This window comes from Aaosphaeria arxii, assembly GCF_010015735.1.
Source record: "Aaosphaeria arxii CBS 175.79 unplaced genomic scaffold BU24scaffold_11, whole genome shotgun sequence".
NCBI classification, from domain to species: domain Eukaryota; kingdom Fungi; phylum Ascomycota; class Dothideomycetes; order Pleosporales; genus Aaosphaeria; species Aaosphaeria arxii.
This window is the reverse complement of record NW_022983484.1, coordinates 76,942-93,113: the sequence shown is the minus strand read 5'-3', so window position 1 is coordinate 93,113 and position 16,172 is coordinate 76,942. Positions and strand designations below refer to the sequence as shown.

At 49.8% G+C, this 16,172-nt stretch overlaps 7 protein-coding genes across 7 annotated transcripts; 2 read left to right on the top strand and 5 right to left on the bottom strand.

Moving 5' to 3' along the window:
* Window positions 1–1,967: 1,967 nt before the first annotated feature.
* On the bottom strand, window positions 1,968–2,392 carry BU24DRAFT_55275 (uncharacterized protein). Its single transcript, XM_033534386.1, has one exon. The coding sequence runs from the start codon at window positions 2,307–2,309 to the stop codon at window positions 2,070–2,072; it is 240 nt and encodes a 79-aa protein (XP_033378638.1). The 5' UTR covers window positions 2,310–2,392; the 3' UTR covers window positions 1,968–2,069.
* On the bottom strand, window positions 2,393–2,831 carry BU24DRAFT_55274 (uncharacterized protein). The gene has a single exon (XM_033534385.1). The coding sequence runs from the start codon at window positions 2,716–2,718 to the stop codon at window positions 2,476–2,478; it is 243 nt and encodes an 80-aa protein (XP_033378637.1). The 5' UTR covers window positions 2,719–2,831; the 3' UTR covers window positions 2,393–2,475.
* A 978-nt stretch (window positions 2,832–3,809) lies between these two features.
* Window positions 3,810–5,159, bottom strand: BU24DRAFT_427424 (uncharacterized protein). Its single transcript, XM_033529226.1, has one exon. The coding sequence runs from the start codon at window positions 4,901–4,903 to the stop codon at window positions 4,031–4,033; it is 873 nt and encodes a 290-aa protein (XP_033378636.1). The 5' UTR covers window positions 4,904–5,159; the 3' UTR covers window positions 3,810–4,030.
* A 228-nt stretch (window positions 5,160–5,387) lies between these two features.
* BU24DRAFT_466955 (glycoside hydrolase family 5 protein) lies at window positions 5,388–6,704 on the bottom strand (the record flags this gene model as incomplete). Its single annotated transcript, XM_033532408.1, has 4 exons — window positions 5,388–6,193; window positions 6,243–6,375; window positions 6,425–6,552; window positions 6,614–6,704. The coding sequence occupies 4 exons, from the start codon at window positions 6,702–6,704 to the stop codon at window positions 5,388–5,390; spliced, it is 1,158 nt and encodes a 385-aa protein (XP_033378635.1).
* A 1,793-nt stretch (window positions 6,705–8,497) lies between these two features.
* BU24DRAFT_55266 (cytochrome P450) lies at window positions 8,498–10,655 on the top strand. Its single transcript, XM_033534384.1, has 4 exons — window positions 8,498–8,965; window positions 9,022–9,172; window positions 9,227–10,478; window positions 10,532–10,655. The coding sequence occupies exons 1-4, from the start codon at window positions 8,806–8,808 to the stop codon at window positions 10,571–10,573; spliced, it is 1,605 nt and encodes a 534-aa protein (XP_033378634.1). The 5' UTR covers window positions 8,498–8,805; the 3' UTR covers window positions 10,574–10,655.
* Window positions 10,656–11,282: 627 nt separating this feature from the next.
* Window positions 11,283–12,971, top strand: BU24DRAFT_55244 (cyclin-like protein). The gene is made up of 3 exons (XM_033534383.1): window positions 11,283–11,705; window positions 11,760–12,090; window positions 12,149–12,971. The coding sequence occupies exons 1-3, from the start codon at window positions 11,307–11,309 to the stop codon at window positions 12,589–12,591; spliced, it is 1,173 nt and encodes a 390-aa protein (XP_033378633.1). The 5' UTR covers window positions 11,283–11,306; the 3' UTR covers window positions 12,592–12,971.
* A 379-nt stretch (window positions 12,972–13,350) lies between these two features.
* Window positions 13,351–14,751, bottom strand: BU24DRAFT_356210 (uncharacterized protein; the record flags this gene model as incomplete). The annotated part of the gene is made up of 2 exons (XM_033523887.1): window positions 13,351–14,467; window positions 14,522–14,751. 2 exons carry the CDS (start codon window positions 14,749–14,751, stop codon window positions 13,351–13,353), a joined length of 1,347 nt encoding a protein of 448 aa, XP_033378632.1.
* Between the last annotated feature and the right edge of the window lie 1,421 nt (window positions 14,752–16,172).

Here is a 16,172-nt window from a genome sequence, read left to right as displayed (position 1 = left end):
ACGGAGGTATATGAACGGTATGTGTTTGATGAGTCGCGCAGGGTGTGTGTGACAATATTGGGGCAGATGGGTTGGTTGGTCGGATGGATGCAGTTTAGGTGATGGTCCTGAAGGGGTTTTGGAAACGTCGATCGACCTTGGCACGGTGAATGGATATCTTGGGACAATGGAGAGCGGAGAGTGAAGCACAGGTGATAGGAGTTGAGGGGTGCACAATGATGGGGATCGTGGGTGCTTTATGAATTCAATAGTGGGTTCGGGCCAGAGGGTGAATGAGCAGGAGAACTAAGTCCGAGGTCTAGAGTTGAGAGGGAGCGGGACGCCACGAACGAAGAGGATCACAACCTAGATGCAGAATCAACAACAGGAATATGGACGATTAGTGCAAAACGACGGACGAAAATAACAAATGAGAAGAGAAAAAAACTACTTTCGGCTGCTACCGTACCGCGTGAGAAGGGCCATCATGCAAGTGCAAGCGGCGTGGGTGTGTACAGTAGTTACTGTGGATGATGCATGATGCACGCTTGCTTGGTGTGGACTTTTTCCACTCCATCTCTCTCAGGATGGATAGAGTAAGAATGCCCGAGACAGGCCAACGCGCGGGTTGCATCACTAGGGCCGAAAAATGATGTGGGACGCGTGCATAAGTACAGGCGACGAGTGGGTCGTGGGATTGTTTGATTTTATTTTATTTTATTTTCTTCCAGGTGGTACAACAGTAATACGGTGTCATAGGATCGTTGGTGGTTGTGGGGGGGGGGAAGAGATGTGAGGGCGAAGGCGAAGGCGAAGGGATGGGGATGGGGGTGGATGAATGAATTGGGTGTGGATTCAGAATAACTAGGTAGAATCCAGTAGTAACTACTCGTAAGAGAGCAAGTAAGAATAATCAGAGAAGAGTTACAAAGTGAGGATACTCCGTACAAAGGTAAGGGTTTGGGGTCAGACGAGGTGGAGGGTGGAGGTGGAATGGTGGAGAATGAGGACATGGAGGTGGAAGGGGGTGAAGGGGTCGACCATGTGATACAAAAGTCGGCGTACCACGGGCAGATGGGTTATAGGGCAATACTTGGCTGCCATTACCCTAAACTACACTACTCAGAGCTACCAAAATCTACTCTCATAGGTACGAGGTAGTCTCACGCTCTACTCATCTTATCTCATTCGTGTCGTCCATGTTCTCATGGTTCATGTTCGAAAGTAGTAATGATTGCAAGGCCGAAGCTAAGGGGGGGTTAAAGGGGAACATTGCACCTGAATCACACTAGACTGACTACCTCGATTGCTCTCCTCTACACAGTGACTACACTGTCCATTACGGTACTATCACGAATTCGAAAAAGCTAAAGCATTTCCCGGCGGTGAAGCACAAGCGCCCATACCGGCACAAAAGATTTAGCTCCCACCTCTCCCATCAATTGTCCTGTCCTGGAGGCGATGGCGTAATAAAGGTCTGGCCTTTGCACAATTCTAGAGACATCACACATACCATCCTTGACGATGGGAACAGAATGCGGGGTGGACTACGGGGAAGTTACCGATGCTCGAGCCTGGAGACAAGATCATGAGAGACGACGATTCACGGTAGAAAACGGGTGGCAGAGAGCCACCATACACAAACAGCTTTTGAATTGTTGACATTGACCTGATGCCTTTGGTTTGGCCCATCTTCATTGGACGGCATCCTACTGGGGTTTCTTCCCTGCCTTGTAAGCCGAAGGTAGCCACCAGTAGTGTGGTATGCCGCATGCTGTATGCTGTATGCCAGCCCTCTGCATCAGAGTTGGTGTGGGAGGCGTGAACAGCGTCTATAGCAATGCAGTTGACACCAGAGTGAGCACCTATGCTTGCTTTTGCCTTCATATTTCTCTCTCCTGCTCTTCTTATTTGAAGAATGATGGGTATGTGCGGTGGGGTTATGCAGTCAACATTCCTTCAAGCCGGGCCAGAGCCTTGTCGACAGATGTCGATAGGATGGATGGAAGCTGGAAGTTGGAATCATAGGCGGGCTCCGTTTCGTCATGGCATGATGGAATGACATGGCGTGATCTATAATCCATTGGAAATCAAGAGAGAGAGAGAAGGAGGAAAGGCGAAAAGGAAGGGAAGAAAAAGAAAAAGAAAAAGATGGAGATTTTTGGCTTGTAAGCAGTGTGGTGGATATTGGTGTGTGACTGTGTGGTGGGTGCATTACTGTTGCATAGTCGCATCGTGGGGAAAGCTCGGATCTTAGACATTGTGTGAATACACCTATTACTCCGTATATCCTCTACTCTACGCTGTATAATGACTTTGCTATACTCCATGTCTTATGTTCTATATCACTCTATACTGTCCGTATCCTGCATGTTGCTGCATATTCTCTGAATTTATCCTCTACACATGCACAAACCAACTAACATTGTAAACTACCTAGGTGGAGTGCATACGTGGAGGGTCGTCATCATTATTGATAGCATACTCGTAACAAGATCACAACAACATGCCCTCCCTCTCCGGTGAACAGAAAAAAAAACTAATCACAACATCATATGACTTAGTGCACTCTTTTCTTATTCTTCTTCTTCTTCTTCTTCTTCTTCTTCTTCGTAAGCCTGTCGCTGTTGCTGCTACTACTGCCCCGTCACATTCCATCACCAAATATCGCCATGTAATAATGAATATAGGCAAGTAATGCCCTTCCACGTCCCCAACGTGGAGCTGTGATTCGACCATAATGCTTGCTGGCGATCCCGTACTTCCAATGTCTACTCTCCTACGCCCACCCTCACACTTGACACTTGACCTCCACCCAATTCGCCCCCCTCCTTTGATCCCCAATCCTCACTGCTCACAACATCTCCTTGCCTTTTGCGTACGACGCACGCACGTATGCACCTATCCTGCTCTTCGATGATCTTCACCCGCCGCGGCGACTTCAACGGATTCCAGATGGGTGTGGATGCCTTGGCTACAGGCATCCTCGCCTTATCTTGACTTCCACGACCTTGCTCTTCTGCCCGTCTCACCGTCCGCACCAGTCACCAGTCACAACTTATTATGTTTGCTCCGAACCCCAAATCCCCATCACTTCTTCATCTCAGCCTGTCCTGTCTTGTCCTGACCATTCTCCGTACCGCTCGCTGTATCAGGCCGATGGGGCCTTCGGGCAAATCGCCTGCCTAAGCCCGTGGGGGTGTCGGCTTCGCTCTCTAAGCGTGTCCATCCTCGGAGCGGTCAAGCCTGCTGCTCACCACCTGGTATCCATGCAAACTATTGCCCACCCACCTGCCTGGTCTAGCAGAATGATAACGCACGTCTTTCTAGAATACGACTCGAAGTCGGACTCCGTATGGAGATCGTTGCAGTCGCCGCACTTAGTTCCATGGGCACTCATGATTGACGCTTAGTGTTCTTGCACTGATGTGTGAGATGACCCTATCTTACGTGCAGTAGTTATCACGGACAGATAAACACAAGTGCGGACCTTGTAGCCAAATAAAAAGCCTGGAAATCTACACTATAGTACTATACCTCGCTTCATAGCGCGTGACAATCCTCACAGTGCATCAGACCGGTTGGATAGTCCTTCATGAACCATCAGCTGCATGCTTGCAGCGTTCTGAGAGCCTGCTTTGGATGACAAGGTCCGCCTGTACATATCTATACCGACGACGCTTGTCGCAAAATCCAAGCGCAAAATTCTCAGTTAGCGTATCAATCGAGTACAGGTAGATCATAGTATCTTGATTAGAGCGTCAGGAAGGTCATAATATCACGGTATGCATCTCGAACTGTAACTTTGAGGCACTGTAACATCGTTGACTATCCGCTATCACGAACTGAACTTGCTCTACTGTATGGTTATTGAATGAGGAAGGACCACAAGACTCTTCTAGAGTTATCAACCAACGAAGAGCTAAGCAAATATTTCGCTTATGTTTGACTGCCTAAATACAATCTCTTTATCAAACGATCAAACGATCGATTCAATTACTTTCAGTGCACTTCACCAACTATCTTTCATCCTACAGTTGCATATTCATCTTCATCCAAACCAATCCTCCCCATACGGCTCATAAGGATTTCCATATTTCCAAGAGCTAGTATCAATAGGTTCACTCTTCGGAGGCAGCCACATCTGTCTTGTTATCACCATGCTCACACGAACTCGTCCAAGCATCTTCGCATAACCCCTCGAGCTCACGTACTCCCCAAACCCCTTCTCTGTCCTGAAACTCAAGAGGCCAAAACGATGCGCTTTCTCGGAATCAAACTTCGTCCCATGCTCGAACGGGCCCATATTCGATATCGTACCCTGAAGATGAACATGCACATCCTGCTCACTGCCCTCACAAAGTGCTTCCATATGCTCGCGATACGCCAGTTCCCCCTCACATCCCTCTTCCTCTTTGAATGCAAAGAAACATAGGACGTAAGTTCTCGTACCCTGAAACTCCCTCGGCAGGAAATACTTCATCAACTCGACCAAATCCTCCGGCCCCATCGCCTTCTCCCCTTTCTTGCCTCCATCAGGCCTGATAACATCTCTTCCAACATCATCACCCCCTTCATCACCCTCCCCATCACCACCAAACCCACGATACGCCGCTTCCGACTCAACAGTGAAGCTCCAGTGCTGCCTCAATCGAAACTTCTTCGCATCCAACTTGGCGTCATCGCCTTCAAGCAGGACGATATGCGAGAACCCCCAACCGGTAGGATTCTTGATGTTGTAGAAGAGCGCGTCCGCGCCGAGGAAGGCTGGGGACGGATGGGATGTGGATTGCTGGAGGGCGTGTAGGAAAGTTGGCGTTGCAGTATGGGGGGTTAGGAGCGTGATGGTGTAGGGGTGGGTCTTGTTTGGCTGTTGTTGCTCCTCCTGCTCCTCCTTCTTCTCCGGCTCTGGTGAGTTTGCCATTTGTGGTGGATGGGCTTATGGGATTGGTTCACTACAATTATGGGATTGGTTCTCACGAGAAAGGGGTATTTGTATTCGCATTGTGGTGGTGATGGTATGTTGGTGGTGCCTATCGAGTCCGTTCAGCCTTGCGAATAGCCGTGATGCACCGCCACGTCCTACCGGTCAGGAAGAGGATGTAGATGTGTCTTGGCCGTGGGAAATATGGGATTTAAATGCGTTTGTTTTAGCATATACTTTTGCGAAACGATCAATTTGTGGGGATTGATGGCCTCAGGTGAGTGTGAGTGGCGTTGTGTGGGTGGCGCAATTGGTGTTTGCAGGAATTTGATATTGGACTTGCACGGAGAGGATCCTCTGCAATACGGCCGTACCAGCATCTAGCAGGTATAAACTGCTAGATCATTCTATCTATCCGGTTCTACGTGCTATGGAACCATCTCTCCACCCTCCCCAATCCACCACACTCGCCCTTCCCCTTCCCCTACGCTGGCAGCCTGAGGCCTAAACAGCCTTCCAGCGCCTTGATGGCCCCGTCAAACACTCCGTTGGTTCCACTGGAACTAACACCACATCTCTGCATGGGCTGATAGCTCCTGATATGTGGTTCCAATACCTCTGGCCAGGTGGTGTTTGCCTGGGGTCCAACACCCGGTTCCACGCTCAAGAAGTAGTCCCCCCAGAGCGGTCCAGCGGCCCAGTACGTCCACCCGATGAACTGCGAGTGATCCTCCATCCAGTTAATCGTGTTGTTGAGAGTCTCAGAGCAGGTTGGAGTCGATCCGGCGCCGAATTCGGATAGGAAGGCGGTGTAGTTGTTTTCTGCTAGCCAATTCGTCACGGGGATGAGGTTGTTCGGTGCTGCCAGCGTGCATTCCTCGTGAGTGCCCGATGTGTCGTTATCGAAGTAGAGGTGCATGTCGAATGCGAAGTTGTTTTCTGGATCTTGGATGGCTGTCATCACTTCGGCGTTCGGTGTGCATCCTTGGTCGCATGTTTCGTTCAGCCATCTCTGCGCTCCGGCGAAGCCATTGCCGGGCACTAGGATCAGTTGCTGTGCGCCGGCGGACCGAATGGCGTTGATTACGGCTTGGTCGTTGGCGAGGACGAGCTCTGTGGGCATGTCGTGCGGTTCGTTCATGATGCCAAAGATGACATTTGGATTGCTCAGAAATCGAGTCGACAATTCGCTCCAGAACTCAGCCAAATCTTCTGCCGTGGCGGCTTGAGGATCTGATGAGTCTCCAATGATGGATCCGGATTGGGGTTGCATTGATGGATCATTGTAGCCTGCAGCCGTAAGTGAGAAAGGCCAAAACGTAGTGTTGAGGTAACCAACGCATATAGTTGTGTGCATCTAGGACAGCGTATGCGCCTTGCATGGTGATGTAGTTTACGGCCTTTTCGAATTCTCCAAAGTAGGTTTCGTTGAATGTGCTGCCGAGACCTGTCTCCAGGGGGCACATACGTTCCTACAGAACTAATCAATACCACCGATTCTTGCTGTTCGATAGCTCTTACCAGAAGAAAAGTGACTCGGATCGTATTCACCCCGGCATTGAGGAAGAAATCGATGGCACTCTCATTTATGAAGCGATAGTCGGTACCAAAAGCTCCAGGAAGGATCTGCTGTGCAAACTCTCCACCAGCTACGCTTCTTGTCAGTACAATTGTTTGAAAACCCTACAGGCCTTGCGTCCATCGCCCTACCAGAGTTAACACCTGCGAATATGATCTCGGCAGCACTCGGTACTGTTTGAAGCGCAGCGAGAACCAAGCTCGCTGCGCGTGAAAAGAGCATCGTCAAGATGGAAAAGAAAAGGATTACAAGATACTAATGGAGAAAGCTAGCGGCAATGAATGACGGTCAACATCATTAGAGTGCCAAAACCTCCTGGTGGACCTGCCAGGGCAAAGTGGTGCTAAGTACCTAGCTCTACCGTGTATGTCATGGCTGTGAGATCTGCAAACATTCAAGTCCCGGGCGACTGTTCAGGCTACGCATGCCGGCAGATGCATACATAGGGCAGCCGTCTTCCCGTAGAGGTATGGGAATCATGCAGAGCAGAAAGAGACAGAGCTCAGGTTTCGTGAATGATATCAAGTGTGGCTCTATCGGATCTGGACGATTTGATTGGCACCAGGACTCAGCGGTGCATGAGCCGCAGCCGTAATAGGCAATGAGAACGTGCGGTGCCATTCGCAAATGGTTCACCAGATTTCACTTAGCCTGAGTGCCTGGCACAGATCCGAGCATTTGTGTTGTAGAATCTGATGGTTGCATTGACTTCACGTTGGCGCATGAGGGTCTGTGAAACGATATACGTCCCTTAGAAGGGTGCCAGCAGTCTCGATCCGCCTCTTGAACTTCATTGGCGAGTGATGAATCAGTTGATCTTATCATACTTGGGTCTACGCAGGTAACTGAAGTCTTGCCAACTGTTAGATAGGTTCCAACGTCTTGTGGATTATATCAAGGTAGTGCCGGTGTAAGTGATAGGAGTCTGGACGTTCGGGAACTCGGATGTTGTCCATCCGAATGGTGTATAGGAGAGGCACGTGTTGTAATACTGGATCGGTGCATGCCTTTCCCATCACCTACCTGGTAATACTTGTACGGTCGTACTTAAGGTATTACCGTACGAGTGGATAACTGCTCGTACGTATGTATTTGTACGAGTACTATAAGCAGTTAGGGGATTTCCTCGTACATAAATCACAGAGAATCGATCGATTAGGTGGGCCAACGGATAGATGGGCTGGGGAGTTATCTGTGGACGCGGGGAAAGTGTGAATCTGAAGATCATGATGATGATAGTGTTGCTGATTATTGGTCCATCTTGCTCGTTATTCGTATCTCATCTTCAAAATGCTGTAGATGGATCGTACGTCGTATGTTGTTGGTGTAGCATGTTCTTTGTTCAGTGGAGATGGAATATGGTTAACTAGAGATCATGTCATCTGGAAAGGTTCGGAAGCAAATGAGCCGGGGGCGCAAGCTGGTGCGAACACCTTTCCCAGCTGGGCGTAACCAAAGAAGGTTTAGACTCCGCAACGTCTTCGCTTTTCCCCTTGCCTTTGTCCTGTAGTGGCGCCTTGGTGGCTGCCCTTGTGCCTCTCTCAAGCCTAACAGGGGAAGTGGGACACCAAGACGAATCTTCTGCCCTACCGACCATCAACGATCACACAATTAATGGAATCGGTAGACCAGAGTACGGAGTAGCTACAAGGCTCTTGTAGCATTCCTAACATGCTTACTTGTATTATTTGTTATCATATAAAGTACTACGGAGTATAGGAAGGCGTGTCTTCGTAGTAATTGTGACGATGGGTGGACCTTGGTTTGTGTGCAACTTCCCCCGTCCACTCTGTAGCTAACCATGTGTGCCATGTTACAATGTTACCATGCTACCATGTACAAGTACACATACGCCTCCCGCGCGAGTTTACACCCATTTCCTGGTCTCTGATTGGTCGGAAACCTCATCTCTTGTTCTTCAGGGCGAAGAAGGCGAAAGAAAATTACTCGTAAATTGGTTTGCGACCATCTCGAACTAGCGTTGTCCCCCTACGGTCGCGCCCCTGCACTTTTTTGCTTCACCCTTTCGAAGATAACTATACTATTACTTACCAACACACCTACGGAGGCGGAAGTCCAGTACTGTCACTACTGTGTAATACCTACTTACCTAAGTACGGGGTACTTATCTCCAAAAGTACATACACTCCTTCAAATCGTTTTAACATCCCCTTCGCTCCTTAGACCTTGTGCTTCTTCCTCACCTCTCCTTCTCCCTCCTCCCCTCCCTCACTTTCACCCTCCTACACCAACCTCAACAGAGTCCTTGACTCGTCCACAGCGCGATTGCGCCTCGACTCTGGTCACAAATTCTTCCCTCATCATGGCCGTGAACGGCAGCTTCGTGTCTCCTTCGGCGGATGCGAAAGTCGCCCACCAGATCGCTCAATTGAATGTCAACGGCATCATCTCGAGCATCCTCAATGTCAATGGCTGGACCCTCGCCTTGACCCTGTTCTTGGTCTTGGTGGCCTATGATCAGTGTATGTTTAAGCAACGTCTTCAGTCTGTCGGCTACAGTCACTCATTCTCTACATAGTCAAGTACATCTACAACAAGGGCTCTATTGTTGGCCCTGCTTGGAAAGCGCCCTTCATCGGACCTTTCCTCGAGTCTGTCAACCCGGATTTCAAGCAGTACCACGCAAAGTGGACCTCCGGCCCCCTGAGCTGCGTCTCCGTCTTCCACAAGTATGTCCCAATCTCAACACCAGCCTCGTGCCATTACTGACAATAGCTCACCAGGTTCGTCGTGATCGCTTCTACTCGTGACATGGCCCGCAAGATCTTCAACTCCCCTACTTTCGTCAAACCCTGCGTTGTCGACGCCGCCTACAAGCTCCTCCGCCCCAACAACTGGGTCTTCCTCGATGGAAAGGCCCACGTCGACTACCGCAAGGGATTGAACGGCCTATTCACCCGTCAGGCCCTCGAGCAATACCTTCCTGGACAAGAGGAGGTCTACAACAAGTACTTCTCCAAGTTCGTCAAGCTCTCCCAGGAGACAATGAAGGGCGAGCCCATGCCTTTCATGCCCGAGTTCCGTGAAATGTTCACCGCATTGAGCTGCAGAACTTTTGTTGGTCACTACATGTCCGACGAGACCGTCAAGAAGATCTCCGACGATTACTACTTGGTCACTGCTGCATTGGAGCTTGTCAACTTCCCCATCATCATTCCTTTCACCAAGGTATGGTATGGAAAGAAGGCCGCCGACATGATCTTGGAGGAATTCGCAAAGTGCGCCGCCAAGAGCAAGATCCGCATGGCTGCTGGAGGCGAGAAGGAGTGCATTCTCGATTTCTGGGTCTCCTCCATGATCGAATCCGAGGCCTACCGCAAGAAGGTCGCTTCAGGAGTCAAGGTTGACGATTCCGAGAAACCTTCCATGCTCATCCGTGACTTCTCTGATTTCGAAATCTCTATGACCATCATGACCTTCCTTTTCGCTAGCCAGGATGCTACCTCTTCTGCCGGCACCTGGTTGTTCCAAATCATGGCTGACCGACCCGAGTTCTTGGACAAGGTCCGTGAAGAGAACATTGCTATCCGAAATGGCGACATCCATGCGCGAATCACCTTGGACCAGATCGAGAAGATGCCCTGGACCCGTGCCGTTGTTAAGGAGACTCTTCGCTACCGCCCGCCCGTCATCATGGTCCCTTACATTGCTAAGAAGGACTTCCCCATCACCCCTGAATACACTGCTCCCAAGGGTTCCATGGTCATCCCCACCACGTACCTAGCTCTACACGACCCGGAGGCATACAAAGACCCAGAGTCATTCGTTCCTGAGCGATGGATCACTGGTGATGCTGATCAGCAGGTCAAGAACTGGTTGGTGTTCGGCACGGGTCCTCACTACTGCTTGGGCCAGACATATGCCCAAGCAAATCTCATGCTCATGATTGGCAAGGCCAGTATGTTGTTGGACTGGAAGCACACGGTCACGCCCTTGAGCGAGGAGATTAAGGTCTTTGCTACGATTTTCCCCAAAGTGAGTCATTCTCCCCGTAGTCAATTTGAAGCTCTACTAACATTTTCGTTCAGGATGACTGCTTGCTCACTTTCTCCGAGCGCAATGCTCAGTAGATTCATGTTGTGTCGTTGAATGCATCTGCATTTTAGCGAAGCTCACCTTGCAGCTTTGCGACTTCATTTTATTCCAGATCTTGGGGTTTTCGATTCAACTCTGCTGGAGGCAAACCAACTCCGGCCTTTTTCTCTTGATACCTTTTAATTGGGCAAAAGCATTTCAGTTGTAGGACGCAGCCATCATGGGTCGGTGTGCATGCATAGAGGTTATAAGGAGTAAACATTGGGGCGGTAATAGCGTCCAAAGACGTCCAGGGCGCGATGTATATACAATGGCGCACCATCTGTGAACGCTACACGAAGCATGAAGGATATCTGTAGTGGTAATAGCTTCAAATGAATAAATGTATACCATACTACTTTTAGCACTCGAGTGAAAGGCGGCTTGCGGTATCATGGCAAGTCACGATTCTATGCCTTGTGGTTTGTGTGACGGCCTGTATACTCCATGTTCACAGGGATGTCCACTGTCATCAACCAGGTTATGAAGTTTAAACACCGGCGGCACATTGTAACAGCGAGCAGAAGTCTAATGTAGCTAAATACTACGAGGTCTTCCTCATGAAAGGCAGAATAAGGCATGAGGTTTGCGCTCGTTGCTCAACTACTTTGCAACATTCTATCGGGCGCTAAATCGGGGGAGCTATGACCCTCCGCCAATACTTCCCTTCTTTCAACCGGGATATTCTTACATTCAACCTTCTACCGGCTCTCTTCTCTGGCTGCGAACATGGCGCCTGTCGCCTCCGAAGACCGAGTTGGTCCGCATCCCTCGTACATTGAAGTCGCAAAATCATACATCCTCCAATCGCGTGTGCAGAAATGTCTGGACGACATCAACATGACCGAGGCTCGCGAGGACAATGTGCGCCTACAAGGTGTCGCTTGGATTGACAACGTGCGCCGAGCACTCCAGCTACCCGTCCGTACCTTCAACACGGCCGTTGTATACTATCATAAATTCAGGCTGTGGCATAGCGATAACGAATATAACTGGGCGGATGCTGCTGCGGCCGCATTGTTCACTGCCTGCAAGATCGAGGACACACTCAAGAAGAGCAGAGATATTCTATGTGCAAATTGGAACCTAAAGGTTACGGCCAGCGAACGTCTGAGTCCTGATGATCCTGTTAGTTTCGCTGCAAATTTTTACTGCGTATGCAAACACTAAGATCTATTCTAGCGATTCGAAACCCATTCCAAGCTGATCATCGGGCTTGAGCGCCTCATGCTTGAATCTGCCAGTTTCGATTTTCGCAACCGCTACCCTCAAAAAGTGCTCGTAAAGATAGCAAGAAGCGTGGACTTTGATAAGGAAAGGGAAGGGAAAACCGCATGGAATGCCTCCATTGATCTTTACCGAACGTTGGCACCGCTGAAACAAACGGGTACAACGATGGCGGTTGCATGCGTCGAACTTGCTGCAAAGCTACACGAGCAGGACCGAATGACAGATTCTTCAGAGGTGTTAGTTGACTACAAACGATGGAGTACCTCCAGAGCCGAAGTCATGGGTGAGTGCTCGCCGCGAAAACAGCATGGTTCGTGTATTCCATTTCTAACACCATCTAGAGACACTCCTGGATCTACTAGATCTCTACACACATCACCGAACCTCTACCTCCATAGGACCATTGTATTCTCTGGAAACATTCATCAACATCCGCATCGCCTTAAATCAGGAAGCGTTGACAGCAGATATCCCACGTTACTCGTCCTATGCATCAAATCAAAGCCCTGCTGCGAATGGAGCAGGCAAGGCCCGGAATGGGATCGAATCTACCAGTCCGCTTACTCCCGCAACGCCACTCACAGCCTCTCCAGCCCAGCCGAATCAGGCACCCACATCGGCAATTGGGATAAGGGGACAAAACGGCACAGTCCGCTTCATGCTTGACCCAGCGCGGGCGGCTGACGAACGAGCTCAGGTGGATAAATATCATAAAGTGGAGGAGGAAGAATACGAAGTTGAGGTTCCCAACGAACGGGAAAGGCCAGCGGGACGCGTGCGTTGAGTCAAAAATGCCCGCATCATTATCAAGTATATTCTTTTTCCAAGCGAGGTGCTAATCGTGCTCTGAATGTAGACACATCAGAGCAATCGGGCCTGGACTCAAAGATCACATCTTGTCACGAACGGCCGCGATTTCAGCGAAGAGACACTCGCCAGTCCTCGCGCTGATAGTATTGATTCTCATGGTACCCACAACGATAACCACGAAGACAGCGATGCCCTAAACACATGGTCAACGCATGGGAGGAACAGTCGGCGCAGCCCGGAGGCTTCCAGAGGCAGAAGAACAACGGCTAGGACAAGAAACAACAGAGGCACGAACAATGGCATTGAGAAACGTGGCAATCGACTGAAAATGCATTAAACTGGCCGAAAGGAACCCAACAAAGCGGAAGGAGACTACCAACTTACGGCAAGCACCATGCACGTAACTGATTCTGGCTTGTCTGTTCGGGACGACAATATTGACCACGCTGGAGTGCCTACCTGGCCTGGCGTATTGGCTCACCGGTTCCAAGTATTGCTAAATTGCAAATGCATATGCCGAACGGCAGAATGGATATACCTACCGTGACCTGCTTCATAAACGCGTCCATTGCGGACAACTAGAAGACATACACAATTCTCTCGGAGCGATTTGAAAACATTTATGGTACAAGTCTGGACAATGGCGGGGTTGGAGCCCAAAACAAATGCTATTAAGCAGTATACCCTATGTAGTGTCGGCGACGAAAGAACATGAATTACAACAACATCGAGACTACCGAAGCTTCCCATCGCTGCTCTTGCTCTCCCCAAGGACTTGAATCTCTCCCTCCATATCGGGTGTTTGTGGTGTCAATGCTGTGTACTGGGGCACTGCATGCTCAGGCATGTAAGCAGTGTGTTGTTGTGCCCAGTCACCACTGTCCATACGATGTAGCTGTGTTGCTGGGTCATGTTGGGACCCCAAGCCCATGAATGTGTAATTTCTCGACAGAAGTACGGGAAATTCGAAATCCTTAACTTTCCACGGACCAACACCACGAGATTCTAGAGCCTGTCGGTAGAGCTGCAGCGTGCCTGTGTTTGTCCAATCCGCCTTTTTCGCCTGACGTGCATGCGTCACCGAGCGGAACCAGAAGATCTGCTGGACGAGAATCCAGTCAAGTAGTATCAGGACGCCGCCGACGACTAAAATTATAGACATTCCCAGTATGCTGACTGAGTAGTGATCCGAGCTCCGTATTTTCTGGAGGCCACAGAGCGCCCGCATCTCCGGATCGGTTGGCTCCACGAGCTGGTTCAACGAGTTCACGCCAGGACGGATCTCAAAGCTTTCAGGCTTGGCGTATTCGTTGATCCGACGTTGGAAGACCGCGAGTGACAAGTTGTGGATGTTATAGGCCTCTGATTGCCACTGATCTGGCGGCAAAGCAGACGAAGTCTGGGCTATGGCAGTGAAAGCCCAATCTTTGGCGAGCAGGAGATTGTCCGAGAGGAGCTTGGACGCCCACTGGAGCCCCATGGCCCAAGTCGCCTTCCACATCACTTGGAACATAGCAGATTGCTTTGCATTCAGGGAAAGATCGCCTATTTCGAATGCCTGCTGGATCCCGTACAGCCCTGTTAGAGCTGTACATCGCCCGTTGCCCAAGTTACAGAACTGGTATTGTTCGGTGCAACCTAGAACGTTGAGATCGTGTGTTGATTCGAAGAAGACCTGTTGGGAAACGACGGAGCGATTGAGAGCATTGAACAAAGGGTCCGTAACATTGCCAGTGTATTTGGCGGTGCTCATAATGGAGAGAAGGGTAGTGTCCGCATCTGGGACTCGAAAGGCTGCAATGGGTTCGAAATCGCTCGCACTGTTGTTGTTATGGTAGGCGGTTGCGCCTCTACAAGCTAGTCAGCGGGAAGCAGCAAATATGGTATTGTGGAAGAGGACTCACCGAACCGTGTAAGGCACCTGGAAGTTATCTTTCTGGTATTGTGTGACGCAAAAGGTTGTGAGGTCGGTGGTCTTGTTAGTACCTTCGCATCCTTTTGTACCGTTTCCAAATTCGTAGTATCTGACGCTGGTATTCGTCCGTCCAACCAATGCTTCATGAACTCCCTCTCTCCATTCAGTAGAGTATGCCTCATCGGAACGTATAGGTGCGCATGTCGTCACCCTCCGCATTGACAACGACTCTATGTGCGGAAAGTTCATTCCCAGGTCTTCGCCTGAATGCACGAAACCAGAATCGAATCGAGCCGCAGCTGTTGCACAAGCATCGTCACCGAATGGGCACGACGCGTTCAACAACGCCGAAGCATTCACGCCGGTCAAATGCGGTTGGATGTATTTGTTGCAGGTCGAGGCATCGGCGTTGACGTCGTCGTGGTAACATGAGCGTACATAGTAGGCACTCTTAGTCAATGTCAAACGACCGAGCAGTACTTCGGTATTAAAGGTTAGGAGTTCTTCTTCGGATTTAAAATCCGCGGATTCTGCATTGTGGACGTTTGGGAGCTCAATGGGGAGACCGCATTTCCCTTGCCGTACCAGAACTGGGCTTGCACCCGTGGTCATGACTTGTTGTGAGAAAAGACCAGCGACAGCGAAGAAGGCGATATGGACTGTTGTGATCAACAAAAGCGGCATAGAAGAACGTATTGGTGTGTTCGTGTTATTTCGCCATGCACGCGATGAACGAACAAAGCTCCACAGCGCATTTGGTGCGGTGATTGCATTGCGAAGAATGGCCTGCTGTTGATGGAACAACCCATCGCGAGGAAGTGTCGTGGATCGTAGCTGGTGGAGCATAAAGCATATCACCCTCCAGAAACAGACACCGGAAAACTGTACATAGAGAGTCAGGAATGAACCAAGTATCAGACCTTGGTACACTGGAAGTGTCAAAGTTGCACCTTTTGTGCGTCCATTCTCTTGAATTCTGTGTTAGTTGCGTGCACTTTAACGTTGTTGCCATAGGCCAATCCACTCACCCCAATTAATCCAAAAGCCATCAAAGACACGATCGTTCGCCATTTCGTCAGGCTCTCGATAAGGCTCAGGAGGCACCCAAGTCGCATACAAATACAATGTGAACACGACCCTACATAGTTGCAGAAAGATTTATTCTCTGTTGGTGGATGCGCTTCAAACATTATCCCGGCACTCAAAAACCAAGTCGGCCGAGTCAAGAGCGAAATGGGCGATCAAACAAATTACAGGAGGACATAGACGCCAATTCACATTGGCCTAGCTGGCCTAGGCGTGAACAAGGCTCAGGCCTCAAATCTCCAGCAGTGCGAGTTTAGAAGGGTGGGCCAGTGGAGATCTGTATTTTAGATCTTTTGCAGCCCAATTGCCCGTTTCGCAGTTTTGCTTCTCTATCTCACAATATCTTCCTGCTGCGACTAAGCAGGCTCTCTTTCACAGTTAGCTTTTCATTCAACACATCTCTCCCAATATTGTGAACCATTTCATGAAAAGCTTTGCAGATTGCTCACTGTAAGGAGGTCAAATGTGGGGGCCGAAACAGTCACGGCCCTCATGGCCCTCACCAGTAAAATGTTGGATGACCTGCCACTGAGATCGCTGTCTAACGCAGCATG